We start from the raw sequence: 19132 nt of genomic DNA on the forward strand, positions 1-19132 counted from the left end.
TGTTTTGGGTAAATACCAAGTTTCATTGGGTTTTTAAATTTTTCAAACAATTTCATTTCTCATATTGCAGGAGAAAATTTTAGATGTTCTCAGCGCACCTTACAGTATAAACATAATACATTGAATGATTCATTGATTGATTTGTGAATTTTTAACGTCCCTCTCGAGAATATTTCACTCATATGGAGACGTCACCACTACCGGTGAAGGGCTGTAAAATTTAGACCTATACTCGGCGCTTACGACGTTTGAGCAAGGAGGGATCTTTATCGTACCCCACCTACTGGACCTTGGTTTTAGTGGTATCATCCAAAGGACCGCTCCGTTTAGTCGCCTCTTACGACAAGCAAGTAGGTACTGAGGGCCTATGCTAACCCAGATTCCAGTCCACAAATGAAATATGGACTACCTTAATATACCCGCGTGGAGCTGTGATGTCACAATCTAATTTTAATAATTTTACAAATGATGGAAGTGGCGGATCTATCTCAGTAAGAGATCGTTTTGTTCAACAGAAAATACACGTTTTTCGCATCTGAAAATGAGAACCGCTAACATTGAGTTTCCGGTTTCATCTCCTTGGCATATTCGGTGATACGAAAGATGATGACACAACTTCCTCTCCATTGTTTGAAAATTATTCTAGCATGCACGCACAACGTAGTGGGGTTAGGTGTCCCGAGTAAAGTTATGACAAAAATTACAAATTGTAACTCAGAGCACTTCACACTATACAACGTCACAATATATGATTGATTGGTTGAATATTGTTTAACGTCTCTTTTGAGAATATTTCACTCATATGGAGACGTCACCACTGCCGGTGAAGGGCTGCAAAATTTAGGCCTATGCTCGGCGCTCATGGCCATGGAGCAGGGAGGGATCTTTATCGTGCCACACCTGCTGTGACACTGGACCTCGGTTTTTACGGTCTCGTCCAAAGGACCGCCCCATTTAGTCGCCTCTTACGACAAGCAAGGGATACTAAGGAGCTATTCTAACTCGGATCCCCACGGGTCACAATATAAAAGTACGTCACGATGTACAGGTCCATATACTTGTACCCCGGGGAAAATGTCCGAATCCTTTCTCGCTATTTACTACCTTTATCCAATCTGTGTTCAAGTTGTATATGAGTAAATCTCTTTCTCATATAATACTTTTCAGTTTTCTTTGATGGTATACTCAATTCAAGTTTATGAAAAGTTCTATAGAATTTTTTAGAATCCACATTTGATTAACACCACTTCTGGAATACATGTATGTAGTCGCACAGTAAGTTTGAAGTTTCTCCTTCACAACTGTTAAAAATTTGGCGAGGAGCAAAGATAGGGGCTTGGTAGAGCACTTACTGGATCCAGCAATGTATCTTTGTTTGTAAGGGTTTTTATGTAGTTTAGGAATCCAGTATACATGTAGGTACGGTAACTCTTATTCATTCAACCCATTGACGGAGATATTAAATGTGTCTAAAACTGAAGCATGGTTATAAAGAATTTCATCTTTTGAAATGGCAGTTGAAGTATAAGTACGATTACCAAAAGTAGAATTAATGCCAAGTTCGTTTAAAATACAGTTGTAACAAGAGGTACTGTGAGCAATGCTCACTAAGAATACCCCCCGCTTACCCCAATCTCCCAAAGGGTGTTGGTAATAGGTATAAACTACCTCTTTTCTGAGTGTAAAAAACAAATGGCATGACAAACCGAACCATATTGCTACTTCGATGTCCAGTGCGTGTGACCTTTGACCTTTTGACCCCAAAATCGATAGGGAACATCTTCATCCCATGGGTAGTCCATATGTATGATATGGTGACTGTAGGTGGAAAGGATAACGCTTTAGAGCCCGGAAACCATATTGCTACTTCGATGTCCAGTGCACTTGACCTTCGACCTTTTGACCCCAAAATCGATAGGGAACATCTTCATCTCATGGGTAGTCCATATGTATGATATGGTGACTAGGTGGAAAGGATAACGCTTTAGAGCCAGGGAACCATATTGCTACTTCGATGTCCAGTGCGCGTGACCTTTGACCTTTTGACCCCAAAATCGATAGGGAACATCTTCATCCCATGGGTAGTCCATATGTATGATATGGTGACTGTAGGTGGAAAGGATAACGCTTTAGAGCCCGGAAACCATATTGCTACTTCAATATCCAGTGTACTTGACCTTTGACCTTTTGACCCCAAAATCGATAGGGAACATCTTCATTCCATGGGTAGTCCATATATATGATATGGTGACTAGGTGGAAAGGATAACGCTTTAGAGCCAGGGAACCATATTGCTACTTCGATGTCCAGTGCGCGTGACCTTTGACCTTTTGACCCCAAAATCGATAGGGAACATCTTCATCCCATGGGTAGTCCATATGTATGATATGGTGACTGTAGGTGGAAAGGATAACGCTTTAGAGCCCGGAAACCATATTGCTACTTCAATATCCAGTGTACTTGACCTTTGACCTTTTGACCCCAAAATCGATAGGGAACATCTTCATTCCATGGGTAGTCCATATATATGATATGGTGACGGTAGGTGGAAAGGATAATGCTTTAGAGTCCGGAAACCATTGCGTCTACAGACGGACGGACGGACGGACAGACAGACGGACAACCTGATTCCAGTATACCCCCCCCCCCCACAACTTGTTGCGGGGGGTATAATAATGTGCCTTACAAACAAAGATAATGCTGTTACAAGCTTTGTCAGCTGGAACTAAAACATATTCCTCATGTAACCTATCTAATTCTTTTATCACTTCTGATTTACTAAATACAGAAGGATAAATGTTACGTACATTTGTTTTCATACGTCTAATGCGGGATTTTAATAATCCACTTATACTTTTAATCCATTCTGACAATGTATCAAGTTCTTCTTTTTCATATTTAGCCCATCGTTTGGCATAATCCTCAACAGAGCTCATAATAGAAATGAAGTTCTGTTGTCAATTGAAAGACCGAGGTTCTCTGTATTCAGGACCTTTTAGAATAAGTGATTTGATGTCCTCATCTTCAACTATATCAACATCACCAGTAATGACATGTCCAGCTGGACTATAGTTGAAAGAAGATGAAGAACAAGTTGGTGGATTACGTATAAGATGATCTATATCTAGGCACTGCAAAGTTTGTTTATAATCAAAAAGTTTGGATGTAATAGTAGACGATATTATATCGGTCCGGGTCACGTTTTAAATCTATCGTATCAATGTCGACATATCAAGCTCAAACCTCAAATGACTTCAGTACATCTTTCACCTGTGTCGAGGTAAGTCTAGCGTATAAAATAGTTCTACGTCGCTTTTATGATGACGTAATAGTTAAACGAGAGATTCCCCCACGTGATACGATGTTTGTTTATGTATTGATAAGCGATTATTAGTAAAATTATGCGACGCTTGGAAGAATTTTACTTTACTTTGAATTTGCTTTTATTACTTGTCATTTTACTTGGGACACCTTAACCCCACTGTGAAAACGAAAATAAGCTATGCCACCTCTTAAGACAGAGGTAGTCTTTTGAATTAAGTATGGTAGAGACTATGTCAGGCGCTCATATAGAGGCGGTGGGAGTTGGACAGACAGAGGACTCAAACCCATTAAATTATTTTGCCAATTTATTCACTTTTAGCTTATAAAATACTAAGTATCAGTGCTTAGTTTTGGCTGCACTCCTGATGGTACCCACTTCCCCCTGGGAAAAAAGTTGGATTCGGGTATGTGTATATACATGAAGCTGCGCTCACACTAACATTGTCAACATATTAATAATTATTGAATCTGAATAAATCTAATAAAACGGTGTCTGCCTAGTGACTACGCATCTATAGGACTGCTATTCTACAAAGAACGGATAAATACACTGTACCTCTTGACATATAACTATAAAGCACTTTTAATTTAGCTACAATGCCATGTTTGAAGTGAAAACTCTTATAACCTGTGATATATGTCGTCATCTTCTCCACCCCATCCAGGATACAAATTTGAAAAACCATTAACCGCTTCAAAATGCGTTCGAAGCATTGCAGAAACGCCTCCAAAGAGCTCATCATATAGTAATCTATTAAAGAGAAGTATGTATTAGTACATGTATGTACATGTAGCAATACAGACTATTTCTTAAGGTTATATCATCTTCAAGAGGAAATATTTAGATTATCAGGAAAAGACACGAATTAAAGCAACACAAGCTGTCATCTTGGTGTTGAAATTTGTTGTTTTAGACGTTCTTGGACAGAAAAAAATAAGGTTCATATTCTTTCATATTCCAAACTTATTCAGAGGCTCCGAAGGAAGCAAAATTACATTATTGTCTTTCCGTACATTTAATGCTTGTTCCCTGTGTGCATTCACATGATACCGGAGAACATGCTCAGTGAAATTAATCGTTCCAACATATTGTCAATTTATTTCAGTGTTTGAGACTTAGAAGTACCCCACGTGTATCAAAAATATGATGAACATAGGCTTTCAACAAAATCTGGAAATTTTATTAGCGTTCTAGGTGGGGAAGAGTCGGGTCCTCTCAACTGGTTTGACACTTGCTTTGTTTCCGGGTCATAATGATGAAGCTAGGTTTTATGAGCAGTCGTTATTCTATCGAGGAACGCCTGTCTTTCTCTTTGAGAACGATGTTGAAAATCTCTTTGAGAACGATGTTGAAAATTTATCATTTAGGTATGCGCAAGCTAACGAGCCAGAGAATAAAGCTCAGAGTCGTCAGTGGGAAGGGCCTGGGTCCCCGAGGCCAAAGAAGTTCAAGACGCAACCATCTGCTGGCAAGGTGATGGCCACAGTATTTTGGGACGCAAAAAGCGTTATTATGTTGGACTTTTTACCCAAGAGAAGTACAATAACTGGAGTGTACTATGCAAACTTGCTAGACCAGCTGAGAACCACCATCCGTGAAAAACGTCGAGGTAAACTCTCTAAAGGTGTTTTGCTGCAACAGGACAACGCGAGGGTCAACACCTGCAAAGTTGGAATGGATGCTGTAGAGCGAAACAGGGAAGAATTAATACTACAGCTTGCCTATTCGCCTGACCTAGCTCCTAGCAACTTCTTCCTATTCCCAAACTTGTAAAAGGATATCAGTAGACGTCATTTCCGGTCTGACGAAGAAGTCGTGACGGCAGTTGAAGAGTGGGTCAATGGAAAAGATCTGACCTCTTCAGTTCAGGGCTGATGGCACTTGAACACCGTTGGTCTAAGTGCATCACACTAGAGGGCAATTACATAGAAAAAGAAGAGGTGGATCTCAGCCCGAAATAAGTTAGGCTGGTTACGTATTGACTCGCCGTCGTACCAAATGTTAATTATTGATGTTGCACTGAGTATGCAAAACACGGATATTTGATTGATTGATTGTATCTTGCTTAACGTCTCGCTCGAGAATTTTTCAGATATGGAGACTTCACCGAGACCAGTGAAGGGCTTCAAATGTAGGACTATGCTCGACGCTTACGGCCATTGAGCAGTGAGGGTTCTTTAGCGTGCCACATTTTCTGTGACACGGGTCATCCGTTTTTAAGGTCATCTCCGAGGACCCTTGACATTCACACCTGATGCCGAGCGTTTGACGATAGAACTGTCACTACCTTTTTAACGACTTAGGTTTGTCGCGCCTGGGATTCGAACCCCGGCCTTCGGCATGCGGGGCGTACGCTCCAACCTCTCGGCCACCGCGGCGGTGACGGATATTTTAATAGTCGGTATTTTTATTGATAACCAATTGTAAGGTAAATAATTGTAAATTACGTGTATATGGCCTGATTAGGAAGTGTCCAAAATTTGAAACTTTTTTGACAACCTCTTGTAAATTATTGTTTGTACAATTCAAACACCAGCAGAGATGGTAAAAATTGTGGATATCGTTAGGCTTAGGCCAATCATCTTCACAAGTAAAGGGTTATTGATTCGTTACCTCGCACTAACCCTTGACATCAGTCGCTATTTAAAAGTTGGGCTCGAGAAGAAGGATGACGCAATATGCTAAAATTAATCAGCCAATTGGATTTCTTGTTTCAGATGAAAGTTTGGTAAGGGAATAAACAGAAAGTAAAAATTGGCGTCCGTTGACGAAAAGATATGTGAAAAACATCAAATCGATCATTTGACCGAAAACCAAAAGCTTTCGATATCATGTATCAGAGAAGGAAAAGATGTTTTTATTGGGACTAAAACCGGCAGTGGTAAATCGCTATCTTACGAAGTTGTTCCCATTATTTTGGACAATTTGTTTAATCATAGTCGACAACCGTACTTCGACAATCCATCATTTTCATACAGCTCATACCCCAAAACCTCGTCTAATTGTTTCTTCAAGCAAAACGAACTCCCGAAAATCAATTGATGGTATCTGCCGACGCCATGCGTGTTTCCTGTTTAGTTTTGTTTTCGACCGATTATGAAAGCCGTTGTCTGATTGGTTTGCAGCTTCAGGCCAATCATATGCTTCTTCTCGAGCCCAACTTTTAAATAGCAACTTTTGTCAAGGGTTAGTGCGAGGTAACGAATCAATAACTCTTGACTTGTGAAGATGTAGGCCAATTTATAATTATATTTATTTTCTCGTGACCGACCACGAATTCTAAATTAGGAGAACTACAGTCTCGACTGATTATTGGTGCAATAGTGTAATTTAAGTCCACATTTCCTTTGTGTTGGCTTTGTGGAAAATGTAGTAGTGAAAACACCGTAAAAACCAATTCGCAGTGAATCTTGTCAGGTCAAATGTAATAATATTTAGATTTCTTACAAATGATATTAAACCAGCTTTGTTAACGTACCTGTAATTAAATATATCAATTGCTGCAGACAGATGAATTGGACTGTCTATACATCCATACAAGATTTTATCGTTTTCAGGTACAAGATCAACATCATGAAAAACAAAACAGGAATAGTTATCAACTTTTAATGCCTCCACGTATCCTATGTTGAAGAGCAACCCCCGATTGAACAATGTACCATTGCTCTGAAAAATAAATATACAATAAATTATATAACTGTTCTAAAGAAGGACATGGGATGTCGCAATCACCTGTGTAGATAACACACCACAGAAGGAAGACATGATTACATCCTACCGACTAGAAAGTCTCCCAAACGAAATACTGGCTGTATAACAATGGACTTTATCCGAATACTTCTATTTCCCCCACATTAATAAACCCCTTGCACAAAATACCTGTCAATTCTAATTTTATTTAAGAACCTAGTTCACAAAGACTTTTGATTATAAAGAATATTCCTTTGTTTTCTCTAGTAAAACTGGCGTCACTTGACCTTGATCATAGTTTGTAGATTCCAATATCCTCTCATCATTTTTAAAGACCCCAGATCTCTAACAGTTCTGGTTCTAAAGTTATACCAGTTTTTTTAAAATCAAGGTCACCGTAGTCACTTGACCATGATACTAGTTTGTAGGTCTCGCCATCCTCTAATAATTTCTAAAGATCCTAGGTCTACATCAGTCCTGGCTTTGAACTTATATCGGTTTTTATGTTCAAAGTAAGAGGTCACTAGACATCGATACTTGTAAGTCACAACAGTTTTTTTTAAAAATCTTTTATCATGTCTCTCGATCCTGGTTGTAAAGTAATGCGAGTGTTTATGACCAAGATTAATGTAACTGGAGATACTACTTTGTATGTTACAACATTCTTTTATCACCGGGATATTGATGAATATTTCATGTTTCTATTGGTCTCAATTGCAAAGTAATACGGGTTTTTATGATCAAGGTCAAAAGTCAAGAGAGTCTGTCATTTGATCTTGATACTGGTATAGCGGACAGTGTAAGAGGTAACTTATGATGCCTCATTAGTGAGCTACATGTAGCTTTTCTAGTGATGTGGTAGAGTCTCTCTCTCTCTCTTGATCACGCAAGTTAAACAACGGCGAGCGTGATCAGCACTTGGCTGGGTGACCTCTACACGTTTGTTTCCTCTTATCAATTCTGAAGACCCCATTTCTCTATCAATTCCAATTATAAAGTTACACCATATTTATGCTTTAAGGTCAGAGATCATTGGAGTCACTTGACCTAGCAGATTCCATCATCCGTCCAGAAGATCCCATGTCTCTGTTAGACCTGGTTCTGAAGTAATACCAACTTTATGTTCCAAGGCCAGATTCCAGAGTGACACACCTTGATATTAATTTGTAGGTCCTATCACCCTCTTATCATTTCTAAAGATCCCAGACGCTATTGGTCCCGGTTTTAAAGTTGTACTATTTTCATGGTCGGAGGTCAAGGTAACTGGAGTCCCTTGACTGTGATACTAGTTTGTAGGCCCAGTCATTATTTTCTCATTTGCCCCGGTTTTACGTTGTACTATATTTTATGTTAATGGTCAGAGGTCAAAGTCACTGGAGTCCATTGACCTTGATACTAGTTTGTATAGGCACAATCATTCTCTTCTCATGCAAGGTAAAGATAACGAACAGTGATCAATCAAGACCCCAGGACTCTATCATATTTGTCTCGTTATATCTGTTGAAATATGGAATTAATTTTGACCCAAAGAGGTATATGATAGACTCCACCCCCTATTTGATCCATCAAAATGTACCTAACCCCCTTGAATCTGAAAACAAAAACATATCCGCAATAGATCCATTGGTCTTTCTTATCCTTGAATATTTAATACTGTCATTAAAGGGTTACGGAGTAGCTAAGGACATTTTTAGATGCGAAAAAGACGAACAATACTTTTAGTTATTTATTGTCAATATCTTTAAAAATTTTGGTGATCAGGTCTTCCAACAGTTTTTTAGAATTCCCATGTGCAGGAAGTGTGCTCCTTAGCCCCCTTTGCTAGCTGACCTGTTTTTATATTCTTATGAAGCAGAAATTATTCAAAAACTTATACGTGAGAAGAAATAATATCTTGCTGTAACCTTCAATGCGATACTTACATTGTAGATATATCGACGACGTTTAATCTCTTAATAATAATCATTTTCATTCATATGTCAATTCGACATATCCCTGTGAACTTGAAATAAAAGACACCATAGGGTCCTCAAAAATTCAGTTTATAAATCATGACAGGCTACTGACAAACAAGTTGATGTTATAAGAGTTTCAACAGTCTCGTTTAAAGTCGGCATTTCGCAAATTCTATGCTCGTTATAATGATCTAATTTGCCAATACAATACAACAAATCATTGGGTCAAATGTTGTATGACGTTTCATACCGATTGTTACATGTAGGTCGCTCTTGGCAAACCGATTTAGGCTATGGATTACTCCGTTTATCTGATAGATCTAAGGCTTACGGCGGGTGTGACCGGTCGAGATGGGGATGTTTACACCTCCTATGCACCTGATCCCACTTCTGGTATGTCCAGGGATCCGTGTTTGCCCTACCTTCTATTTTGTATTCCGTATTGGAATTATGAGATTGATCACTGTTTGGTATATTCAACTTTCATTCAAGACTGTTCCACCGCGGGATCGCAATAGGATTTTAAAGATTTACATAGGAATAAACATTGTATAGAAATTTGTTATGAAATATTCTCAACAACCACAATCAATCTAATAAAGGCTCACATCAACGAGTCAACCCCGTTGGTTCTTCAGAAAGTATTTGTGAGGTATATCCTGGTACATGTACAGCGGTGAGTATTTTGAAATTTAGAAACCAAATTATATTTGACCTGATTCAACTTGCTAAAGCCGGATATGTAATTTAAAGATGTCTAAGATAGTATCATCCGTGTTCGGTAGCTTTAGTATATTTACACTTCCCCCCATTGCTTATAGAGTTTAACAATTGTCAGAAGACAACATCGCTCGCCGGGAAGCGTGACTACTTCAATTATCCGCATTGGTTTAAAATTTTAATGTAATGTATGTAAAATCTTAAGGTCACTAGATTAAAAGTCTGAAGCTGCAAACCAATCAGACAACGGATTTTATAATCGGTCGAAAACAAAACTAAACCGTAAACACGCATGGCGACGGCATTATGGTGTAGAATTTGTGGCCAATTAGTACAAGACAGATACCGTCAATCGATTTTCGGGAGTTCGATTTATTTGAAGAAACAATTATACGAGGTTTTGGAGTATAAGCCGAATGAAAATGATGGATTGTCGAAGTACGTTTGTCGACTATGTTTTAACAAATTAAACAAATTGTCCAAAATAATGGGAACAACTTCGTAAGATAGCGATTTACCACTGCCGGTTTTAGTCCCAATAAAAACATCTTTTCTTCTCTGATACATGATATCGAAAGCTTTTCGTTTTCAGTCAAATGATCGATTTGATGTTTTTCATATATCTTTTCGTCAACGGACGCCATTTTTTACTTTCTGTTTATTCCCTTACCAAACTTTCATCTGAAACAAGAAATCCCATTGGCTGATTAATTTTAGCATATTGAGTCATCCTTCTTCTCGAGCCTAACTTTTAATAGCGACTGATGTCAAGGGTTAGTGCGAGGTAACGAATCAATAAACCTTGACTTGTGAAGATGATAAGGTTGAAAGACTTGGTAACAAATGAAGGGCCTAGTTACAAGGAATATATATGTGAAGTATTAAAGGTCTAAGGTCTATCCCCTTCAGTTTAAAATATATAGCCGATTTGAAGTTTTCGAAAAGTAGGTCAAAGTCCAAAGTAAAGGTCACTAAAGCAAAATATACAGCCATGGTTAATGTTATTTTTACAATAGGTCACAACACATGGTCTCGGTCAAAAATCATCATACCAAATAAAAGACATAGTCATAGCAATTTATATTTGAAATATTGAAGCCCTATCCTCTTTGGTTCAAAAGATATAGCATGGTTTACAGGTTTTTGAAAAGTAGGTCAAAGTTCGAGGCCAAGAGTCTTAAGTACAAATGAAACGCCTGGTCATGAGACATATATGTATGCATGTGAAGTATTAAAGCCCCATCCTTCAGGAAAAGTAAAGCCAAATTCTTTCCCCTTAGAGTGTGACAGTCTAATGCAGACATCGGCGTCATGGCAATAACTCTTCAGACATTCCTCCCACTAAAAATGAGAATTATAGATTTGAATACACGCACAACACGTGCTTACATCACATGTATAATGTAGCACTGGTTCATATATAATATAAGGGATATCAGATTGTACAATCACCAAAACAACACTTTAGTACTTCATTTTTCTATTTTATGAACACAAAATTACAACAATTTTGCAAGGATAAATCTAAATAATGAGGCAATAGAAACGCACTTTTTTTTATCATGTTAGTTGCTAATCCAACTTTTGAGAAGTTCAAAAGTTTGAATTTTGAACGCACAACGACGGACACAATCTGAAAATACCAGCAAATGACTCGGGTAACCAAAGAAAATTAATATTGATTATTTTGCGTTGGAATTCTTCAAATGTTAAGTCAATTGAAATCTGAGGTAATATGCATTTAATTTTTACCTTTGCTTTAAAAGCTGGTTCAGTAAAATCTTTAGAACAAAGGAATTGCTTTACGTAGAAATAAGACTATACTACACCTGTTCAATGACAAAAATGCCATAGTCCAAGAGTTGATGTTTCAGCATCGGGTGTAAAACATACAACAGGATATTAAGATGCTCCTGTCTATTTCTATAGGGAATCAGCACCGCTACTTTGTGTCTGGACAGACATTCTTCTGGTTTATGTCTTCCTCCTGGTTGTAACCACTTAAACATCTTAGTCATTTGCTTCAATGTCGGAACATCAGAAAATCTCATTTTCATACTACCTTCTGCAATAAAGAAATTAACCGTTTATCAGACCGGATGCTGGCACATTTATTAACAATGATTATTGGCAGGACTTACTCTGAATTGCTATATCAAGTCTAAAATCCCACTAACCACTAAGGAATAGTCAATAAGTCATCACAAGCTACCAACCACTAATCAAGAATTCCACGAATTAAGTATAAATCCAGAGTAGCTAGCAACTACTAAGCAATGACCAGTAGTTCAATTGATAACCAACAATAGATAAAGCAACAAAGCGTCTACAAATTCATACAAGTAGCAACCACTACACAAATGTCAATACAACCATTGCAGCTAGCTATTATTAGTCAACACATGCCAGTCCACATAAGCTAGCATCTACTCATCATCTAGGAGCCAGTAACCAAAAACGTCCCTGGAAACCAGCATCCACGAACCAAACTTTGTTTTATCTTACTTCCCATTATTCGGTAATTTCAGACGTCACAAGCTGTGGGTGAAGTGCGACAAAATTTAACCTATGCATGACCCTTAAAGCTGTGACAGATCTTGTCATCGCCTATCTCGATACGGGATCTCCGTTTCTAAAGTATGATCCAAAAGACTTTACATGATGGAAGCTTGTACCAGTCACTACTTAATATATTAAACAGCTTAGGTTTGAAGCTGCCTCGGGATCGCGAATCAAACCCAGAACATACAAGTTGCGCGCTAAATACTAGGCTACTGCGACCCTAAGTAAACAGCATTTTCATAAGGTCACAAAGATAAACCAGAGAACAGTCAATAACTACACAAAAACAACCACTAAACAACGGTCAATATCCATGGTAGTTAGTGACCACTAACAATCAGTCAATAAGCATGCATCTCTTAAATTCACCACTAATCAACAATAAATTTAATTTAATCCATAACCACTGACACAGACCCACACCCAAGAACTGAGTGGAGAGCTGAATAAGAGAAGAGCTCTTCTGTGTAGGGGTTAATTTACTGTTATAATCTTGAATGTCTAGGTGAGACAAAATTCACCAACAAATAAGTAAAGAAGACGGCAAAAATACATGTATCTATCCTTATGAATTAATAAAGTTTGCCAATAAACTCTGAAACGCTTGATCCAGAGTCACTGCTTGAACCTCTAATATTGTTTCATATATTTAAAGAGGTGAAGTCTGTAAGCTATACTTGATTAGTAAATATCATGAAATAAATTTAAAAAAACCATTTTCGTTTTCGATAAACTATCCTCAAATAGCAAAAATGAAAGTAACGTAGTATACATGCTTTGGCGGATCTAAGCCAGTTTTTTTCTTTAATGACAACATAAAACAATACGATATGAAGTAAATCCGTTGTTTATCGATGCTTGATTTTGATCTTACAGAAGAAATCAGTTTTGATGATTGTTGCATGAATAAAATATGCCTGTTCCTTTCTTCAATCCGTGATTCATCGATGCTTGATTTTTATGCCCCCCTTTGAAAAAGAGGGGGCATATTGTTTTGCAACTGTCGGTCGGTCGGTCTGTAGACCACATGTTGTCCGCTCAATATCTTGAGAACCTTTCACTTGATGATAATGATATTTCATATGTGGGTTGGTTATGAATAGAAGAGGACCCTTATTGTTTTTTAGGTCAAAAGGTCAAGGGTCAATCTACTCTGGACATAGGAATATAATGTCCGCTCAATATATTGCGAACCCTTTGCTTGACAGACATCAAACTTGGTACACTGGTACATCTTCAGGAGAAGATGACCCCTATTGATTTTGAGGTCACATGGTCAAGGGTCAACTGGACTTAAGAATATAATGCCCGCTCAATATCTTGAGAACACTTTGCTTGACAGGCATCAAACTTAGTACACTGGTATATCTTCAGGAGAAGATGACTCCTATTGATTTTGAGGTCACATGGTAAAAGGTCAAGGGTAAAACTAGCCATGGAAATATACTGTCCGCTCAATATCTTGAGAACCCTTTGCTTGACAGATATCAAACTTGGTACACTGGTACGTCTTCAAGAGAAGATGACCCCTATTGATTTTGAGGTCACATGGTAAAGGGTCAAACTGGACATAGGAATATACTGTCCGGTCAATATCTATGGAACCCTTTCCTTGACAGACATCAAACTTGGTACACTGGTACATCTTCAGGAGGAGATGATCCCTATTGAGTTTGATGTCACATGTTTAAAGGTCAAGGGTCAACCTGGACATTGGAATATACTGTCCGCTCAATATCTTGAGAACCCTTTGCTTGACGGACATCAAACTTAGTACAGTGGTGTATATTCAGGAGCAGATGACTCCTATTGATTTTGAGGTCACATGGTCAAAGGTCAAACTGAACATAGTAATATACTGTCCACTCAATATCTTGATAACCCTATTGCTTGACGGACATCAAACTTAGTACACTGGTACATCTTCAGGAGAAGATGACCCGTATTGAATTTGAGGTCAAAAGTCAATTGTTGAACTGGACATAGTAATATATTGTCTCCTATATTTTAAGAATGATTTGCTTGATTGACACCAAACTTGGTACACTGGTACAGCATAAGGCGTAGATGACCCCTATTGATATTTAGGTCACATGGTCAATTCACTCTTGACATAGGAAGATATTGTCTGCTCAATATTTTGAATTGATGATACTACTATCAAATAAATGATGTGTGTGTATAACTCTTTTCAATTTTGCACCATGGGGGCATATGTGTTTTACAAACATCTCTTGTTGTCTTACAGAAGAAATAAGTTTTGATGATTGTGAATAAATAAAATATGCCTGTTTGTTTATTCAGTCCGTGATTTTACTCCTTAATCAGTCTTCTGGAAAGGTCCAGAACGAAGCATCCAGAACCATCATAGATGCTTAGGTCTACAACCAATCGCACATTCTCGGGGGCTTCCCGGCCAGCCGAAGAACAACCCGAGCGGTTGCGATTAGTTTGCATTACTTTTGACAAGGCCGATATTTATAATTCTATGCAAATGTATAATTAGGACATACGTGTATATTACTTATATACATCTCGATCAACGAAAGACATCGGATTCCCTCCCGAGACCAACGATTTGGCACATCGATAAATTCTTAAATACGATATTCATCTGATATTTTCGATGTTCTTAATTTTTTTCCGTGATTATAGAAGTCACTGTTACGACTTTTTGTAATAATTTATTAACAGTTACTGATGTGGACAAACACATGGATAAACACAAGAAATTTTATATTATTATGTGATGACACAGATCTAAAAACTAAGTAATAAGTCAAAAAATGTCCAATGTGTTAGATATCGAATGGGTTGGGACTTATTAACTTTAAGGTTAAAATATTTTAACAAAATTAGGTTGTACAGTGCCTGGCATATAGTTCATTACGTTTTCAATAATTGCGTTTGACGAGAAGAAACCACGTTTATTCATAATTTTGCCCTTAAATCATCGCACCGGACAAAAACTACCATTATAAACACATTCGCAATAATGCGGTTCAAATTTTGAAATTATGAACGACCTTTCATTTTGTCTTTGGTCAACTACGTGAAAGGTGAAAATAACGAACAGTGCAATCTAATAAATTCTATAAGCAATACAGAATAGAGAGTTGGGCAAACACGGACCCTGGATATACCAGAGGTGGGATCAGCTGCCTAGGAGGAGTAAGTATCCCCTGTCGACCGGTCACACCCGCCGTGATCCCTACATCTCGATCATGTAAATAAACTTATCCGTAGTCAAAATCAGTGTCCCAAGAAATGGCCTAACAATCGGTATGAAACACGACAGACATCATTTGACCCAATGATTGGTTGTACATGTATCATTTATGTTACATAAGGAATATCTAATTTTGACCTTTTTGTGACTTCCTAATAATCAAGTTTCATATTTCACTGTGTATGATATTAATGAATATAACATAAATAATGAATGCACGAAATTATTAAAAAATTGTTCTTAAATTCATTTGAATTTAAAATTCAAACTAGAAGCGTAATATGTTTATGAAGCAAGTGACTGATCTTGACCAACAGGTCAATGTGACGTGACATCATCGGGTAAAGTGTGACGGATTTATTTCTTTGACAGTCGGATCAAGCATTACTTCACCAAAACTCTAAGGCGGGTTCAAAATAGTCAAATAGTGTTAATATATCATATATTATGTAAAGTATTTCGTCAGTATGGGCCATTTCAGGGACATTTTTAGCCGAGTTGCAATGAAGTTGAACTTGACTATTGGTTTGGTGATGCGGGCGGGCGGGTGGGCGTCAACAATTGGTTTCCGGATGATAACTCGAAAAGTTTACAATCTAATCAAATGAAACTTTGATATATTGTTGGGTACCAGGTAAGAAAAACCCCTATTGGTTTTGGAGAAAAATGGTCAAAGGTCAAGGTAACTGACCGAAAATAGAATGAAAATTTCAGAAAAATTTGGTTTCCGGATGATAACTCAGAAAGTTCAAATCCGAATCAAATGAAGCTTTGATATATTGTAAGGAAGACCCTTAATGATTTTGGAGAAAATAAGTCAAAGGTCAAGGTCACAGTGACCGAATATAGAATGAAAATTTCAGAAATATTTGGTTTCCGGATGATAACTCAGAAAGTTTAAGTCCGAATCAAATGATACTTAAAGATATTGTTATGTACCAGGTAAGGAAGACCCCTATTGATTTAGGAGAAAATAGGTCAAGGTCACAGTGACGGAAAATAGTTTTAAAATTCCAAAAAAGAATTGGTTTCCGGAGGATAACTCGAAATTTTTTAATTTGAATCAAATGAAACTTGGATATGTTGTTGGATACCAGCAAAGCAAGGCCCCTATTGATTTTAGAGAAAAAAGGTCAAGGTCACAGTGACCGAAAATAGATTGAAAACTTCAGACAAATATGGTTTCTGGACAGTAACTCGAAAAGTTTAAAACTGAAACTAGTTCTTCACAATGATAAATATGCCTCATTATTCCCAACATTACAATGTACCACATGCAACTCGGCTCATGCACCCCAGGGTGCATACATTGATTTTTGGTTTTTAAAAGAACACATTAGAATTTAGCTTAGATATAGATGCACAAGTACTCTGAAGTTCTAGATTGGCCAGAGCACCGAGTTAAGAGGAATTCTGTGCAATAGTCGCAGAAAAGGCAGGTGTACAGCTGGACCAGCGAGACATCCTGGCAATACATCGGATATCATCTAGCAGCGAAAAACATCCAAGACCAGTGATTGTTAAGTTCCTTACCAATGATGTGAGGAAAGCGGTCATCACAAAGAGGGAGAAGCTTAAGAGCAATTTTATTATGGTTGATCACATCACTAACATGAATGCACAGTTACTGAAAAATTTGAGAGCAGAACAACGCGGACATGTGATTGATAGTGTATGGTACTATAACGGGTACATATTTCCCATGGACAAAAGCGGGAAAAGACATAAAATGGATTTCATCGATGACATTGACAAAAAATTCATATGTGAAAGAAGTAGAAATGAAATGACCACAAACAGAGAGGAGTTTCCAGAAACAGGAGTGACATTTGACTTTGGGCTCTAAGTTATGCCTAACAATAGACTTCAGAATGTAACATGTGTATCTCATAGTGTGTGTTTTTGGGTGTGTTTGTGTCTGTGTGCGTGTTCACCTTTATTTCAGCAATTCATAGATATGTATAAGGTTTCTTTTTTTTTTTTTATTTCTTACAAAAATATGTCTAGTAAGGCAGAAAGTTTAAGTATATTTGCACCAAGTAATCAAAAGTGCAAGGATGTAGTTAATTGGGTAAGACAAAAAATGTTTCCATGATATGTTTTCAAGAAACACATAGTACACCAGATGTTGAATGATTTTGGGAGTCAGAATGGGGATATAAATCTATTTTTAGTAGTAATACTAGCAGTTCTGCAGGTGTTGCTATCATGTTTCGAATAAATTTTGAATTCACTATTCACTCTGTCCGAAAGGACTCTTCTGGTAGATTTATTATTTTAGATTTTTAAAACAGCAAATGATAATAGACTTACATTAGTTAAGTTATATGGTCCTAATTTGGATAGCCCATATTTTTAAAAAAAAAAAATATTCCTACTGAGGTCACTAAGTTTGTCGATTATTTTTTGTGGTGACTGGAATGTTGTAAGATAAAAATAAGGACACATTTAATGTAAAAAGATTAAACAATCAAAAGGCTCATTAAAAAATACTAACTATAAAGACAGAACTGGAAATATATGACTGTACGGACACGAAAGATTAGGTTTCTGTACGTTAGTTTATTCAATTAGTAAAAAGCTGTAACAAAAATAAATACACAATTACATAAAGAAATTCAGAATAACTTACAATAAAGGTATGCACTCACGATTGACAAATAATGAGTATTTTAAGAATATGAAAATTTGTATAAAAAATTAACACCACATTATACCAATTAATCATGCAGTATTCAAAAAATATAAATACTAGTATGACTATAAAGTAATATCGAATAAAAGGAAATGGTTACTTTTACTACATATATCTCATAAACAATGGTTGACTATGCACGAACTATTTCCCGCCAAACAGGTACATTGTTTACCTACACTTACATCCAAACTGATAAATACTGCATGTCATAAATAAATGAAAATATAATAAAAACTTACACTGTGGGACTACAGGATACGATAAAGGGTTGTACTCTGTACAAGGTGTGGTGGCATCTTTGCCCTATGTGGTGCGCGTGGAGACTTCTGTGTCTGTCAGCATCTATATCGACTGACAAATCTTATTGTACTAACTGGAGAGTTTAAGACAAGGGCAGTAACTCATGAAAAGTTCTACTTCTGAGTAATTCGTACGTAAAAATATTCGTGTTACACAACAATGACCCATGGAGGATATGGAATGATGAAGCTCGACACTTCACCTGGAGGAGATCAAAACCAGTAATTCAATCTAGAATAGATTATTTCTTAGTTTCGGACTGTGTATTTAGTAAAATGTTTGAAACTAAAATTATTCCAGGTTATAGAACAGACCATTCTGCAATTTTCTTTGAAATTTAAAACAAGTGAAAATAAAAGAGGAGAGGGCTACTGGAAATTTAATTCTCAATTATTATTGGAAACTGGATATATTGACAGAGTGAAACAATTCATCGGGGAAATAATAGAAGAGTATATGGTATCTGGTGACTTGGGGCAAAAGGAAGATATGAAATTTAGAGTTAGCGATCAGCTGTTCTGGGAGATTCTCAAAATGAAACTTCGATCAGTTTCAATAGAATACTCATCTATAAGAGCAAAAAAAAAATTATTAGAAAAGAAATTTTGGAATTGGAGTCTGCAGTAAATGCATAAGGAAAGGCAGATATTTTA

At 37.1% G+C, this 19132-nt stretch overlaps 1 protein-coding gene across 3 annotated transcripts in view; it reads right to left on the reverse strand.

The window, feature by feature from the left end:
* The window catches only part of LOC130052339 (beta-1,4-galactosyltransferase 1-like), a 33946-nt gene extending 15400 nt beyond the window's left edge, over nucleotides 1-18546 (reverse strand). The window contains exons 1-4 of one of the 3 annotated variants that reach the window (XM_056156873.1): nucleotides 18419-18546; nucleotides 11520-11755; nucleotides 6804-6991; nucleotides 3953-4075 (exon numbers count right to left, since the gene is read on the reverse strand). In XM_056156873.1, coding sequence (XP_056012848.1) covers nucleotides 3953-4075; nucleotides 6804-6991; nucleotides 11520-11747 — 539 coding nt within the window. In that variant the 5' untranslated portion in view covers nucleotides 11748-11755; nucleotides 18419-18546. Of the gene's footprint in view, nucleotides 1-3952; nucleotides 4076-6803; nucleotides 6992-11519; nucleotides 11756-11867; nucleotides 11960-12195; nucleotides 12249-18418 lie in introns of those variants that run through there. The other 2 variants (XM_056156862.1, XM_056156884.1) reach the window with 2 other exon arrangements.
* Nucleotides 18547-19132: the final 586 nt, after the last annotated feature.

Source organism: Ostrea edulis, chromosome 1 (genome assembly GCF_947568905.1).
Source record: "Ostrea edulis chromosome 1, xbOstEdul1.1, whole genome shotgun sequence".
In the NCBI taxonomy this organism is placed as follows: Eukaryota; Metazoa; Mollusca; class Bivalvia; order Ostreida; family Ostreidae; genus Ostrea; species Ostrea edulis.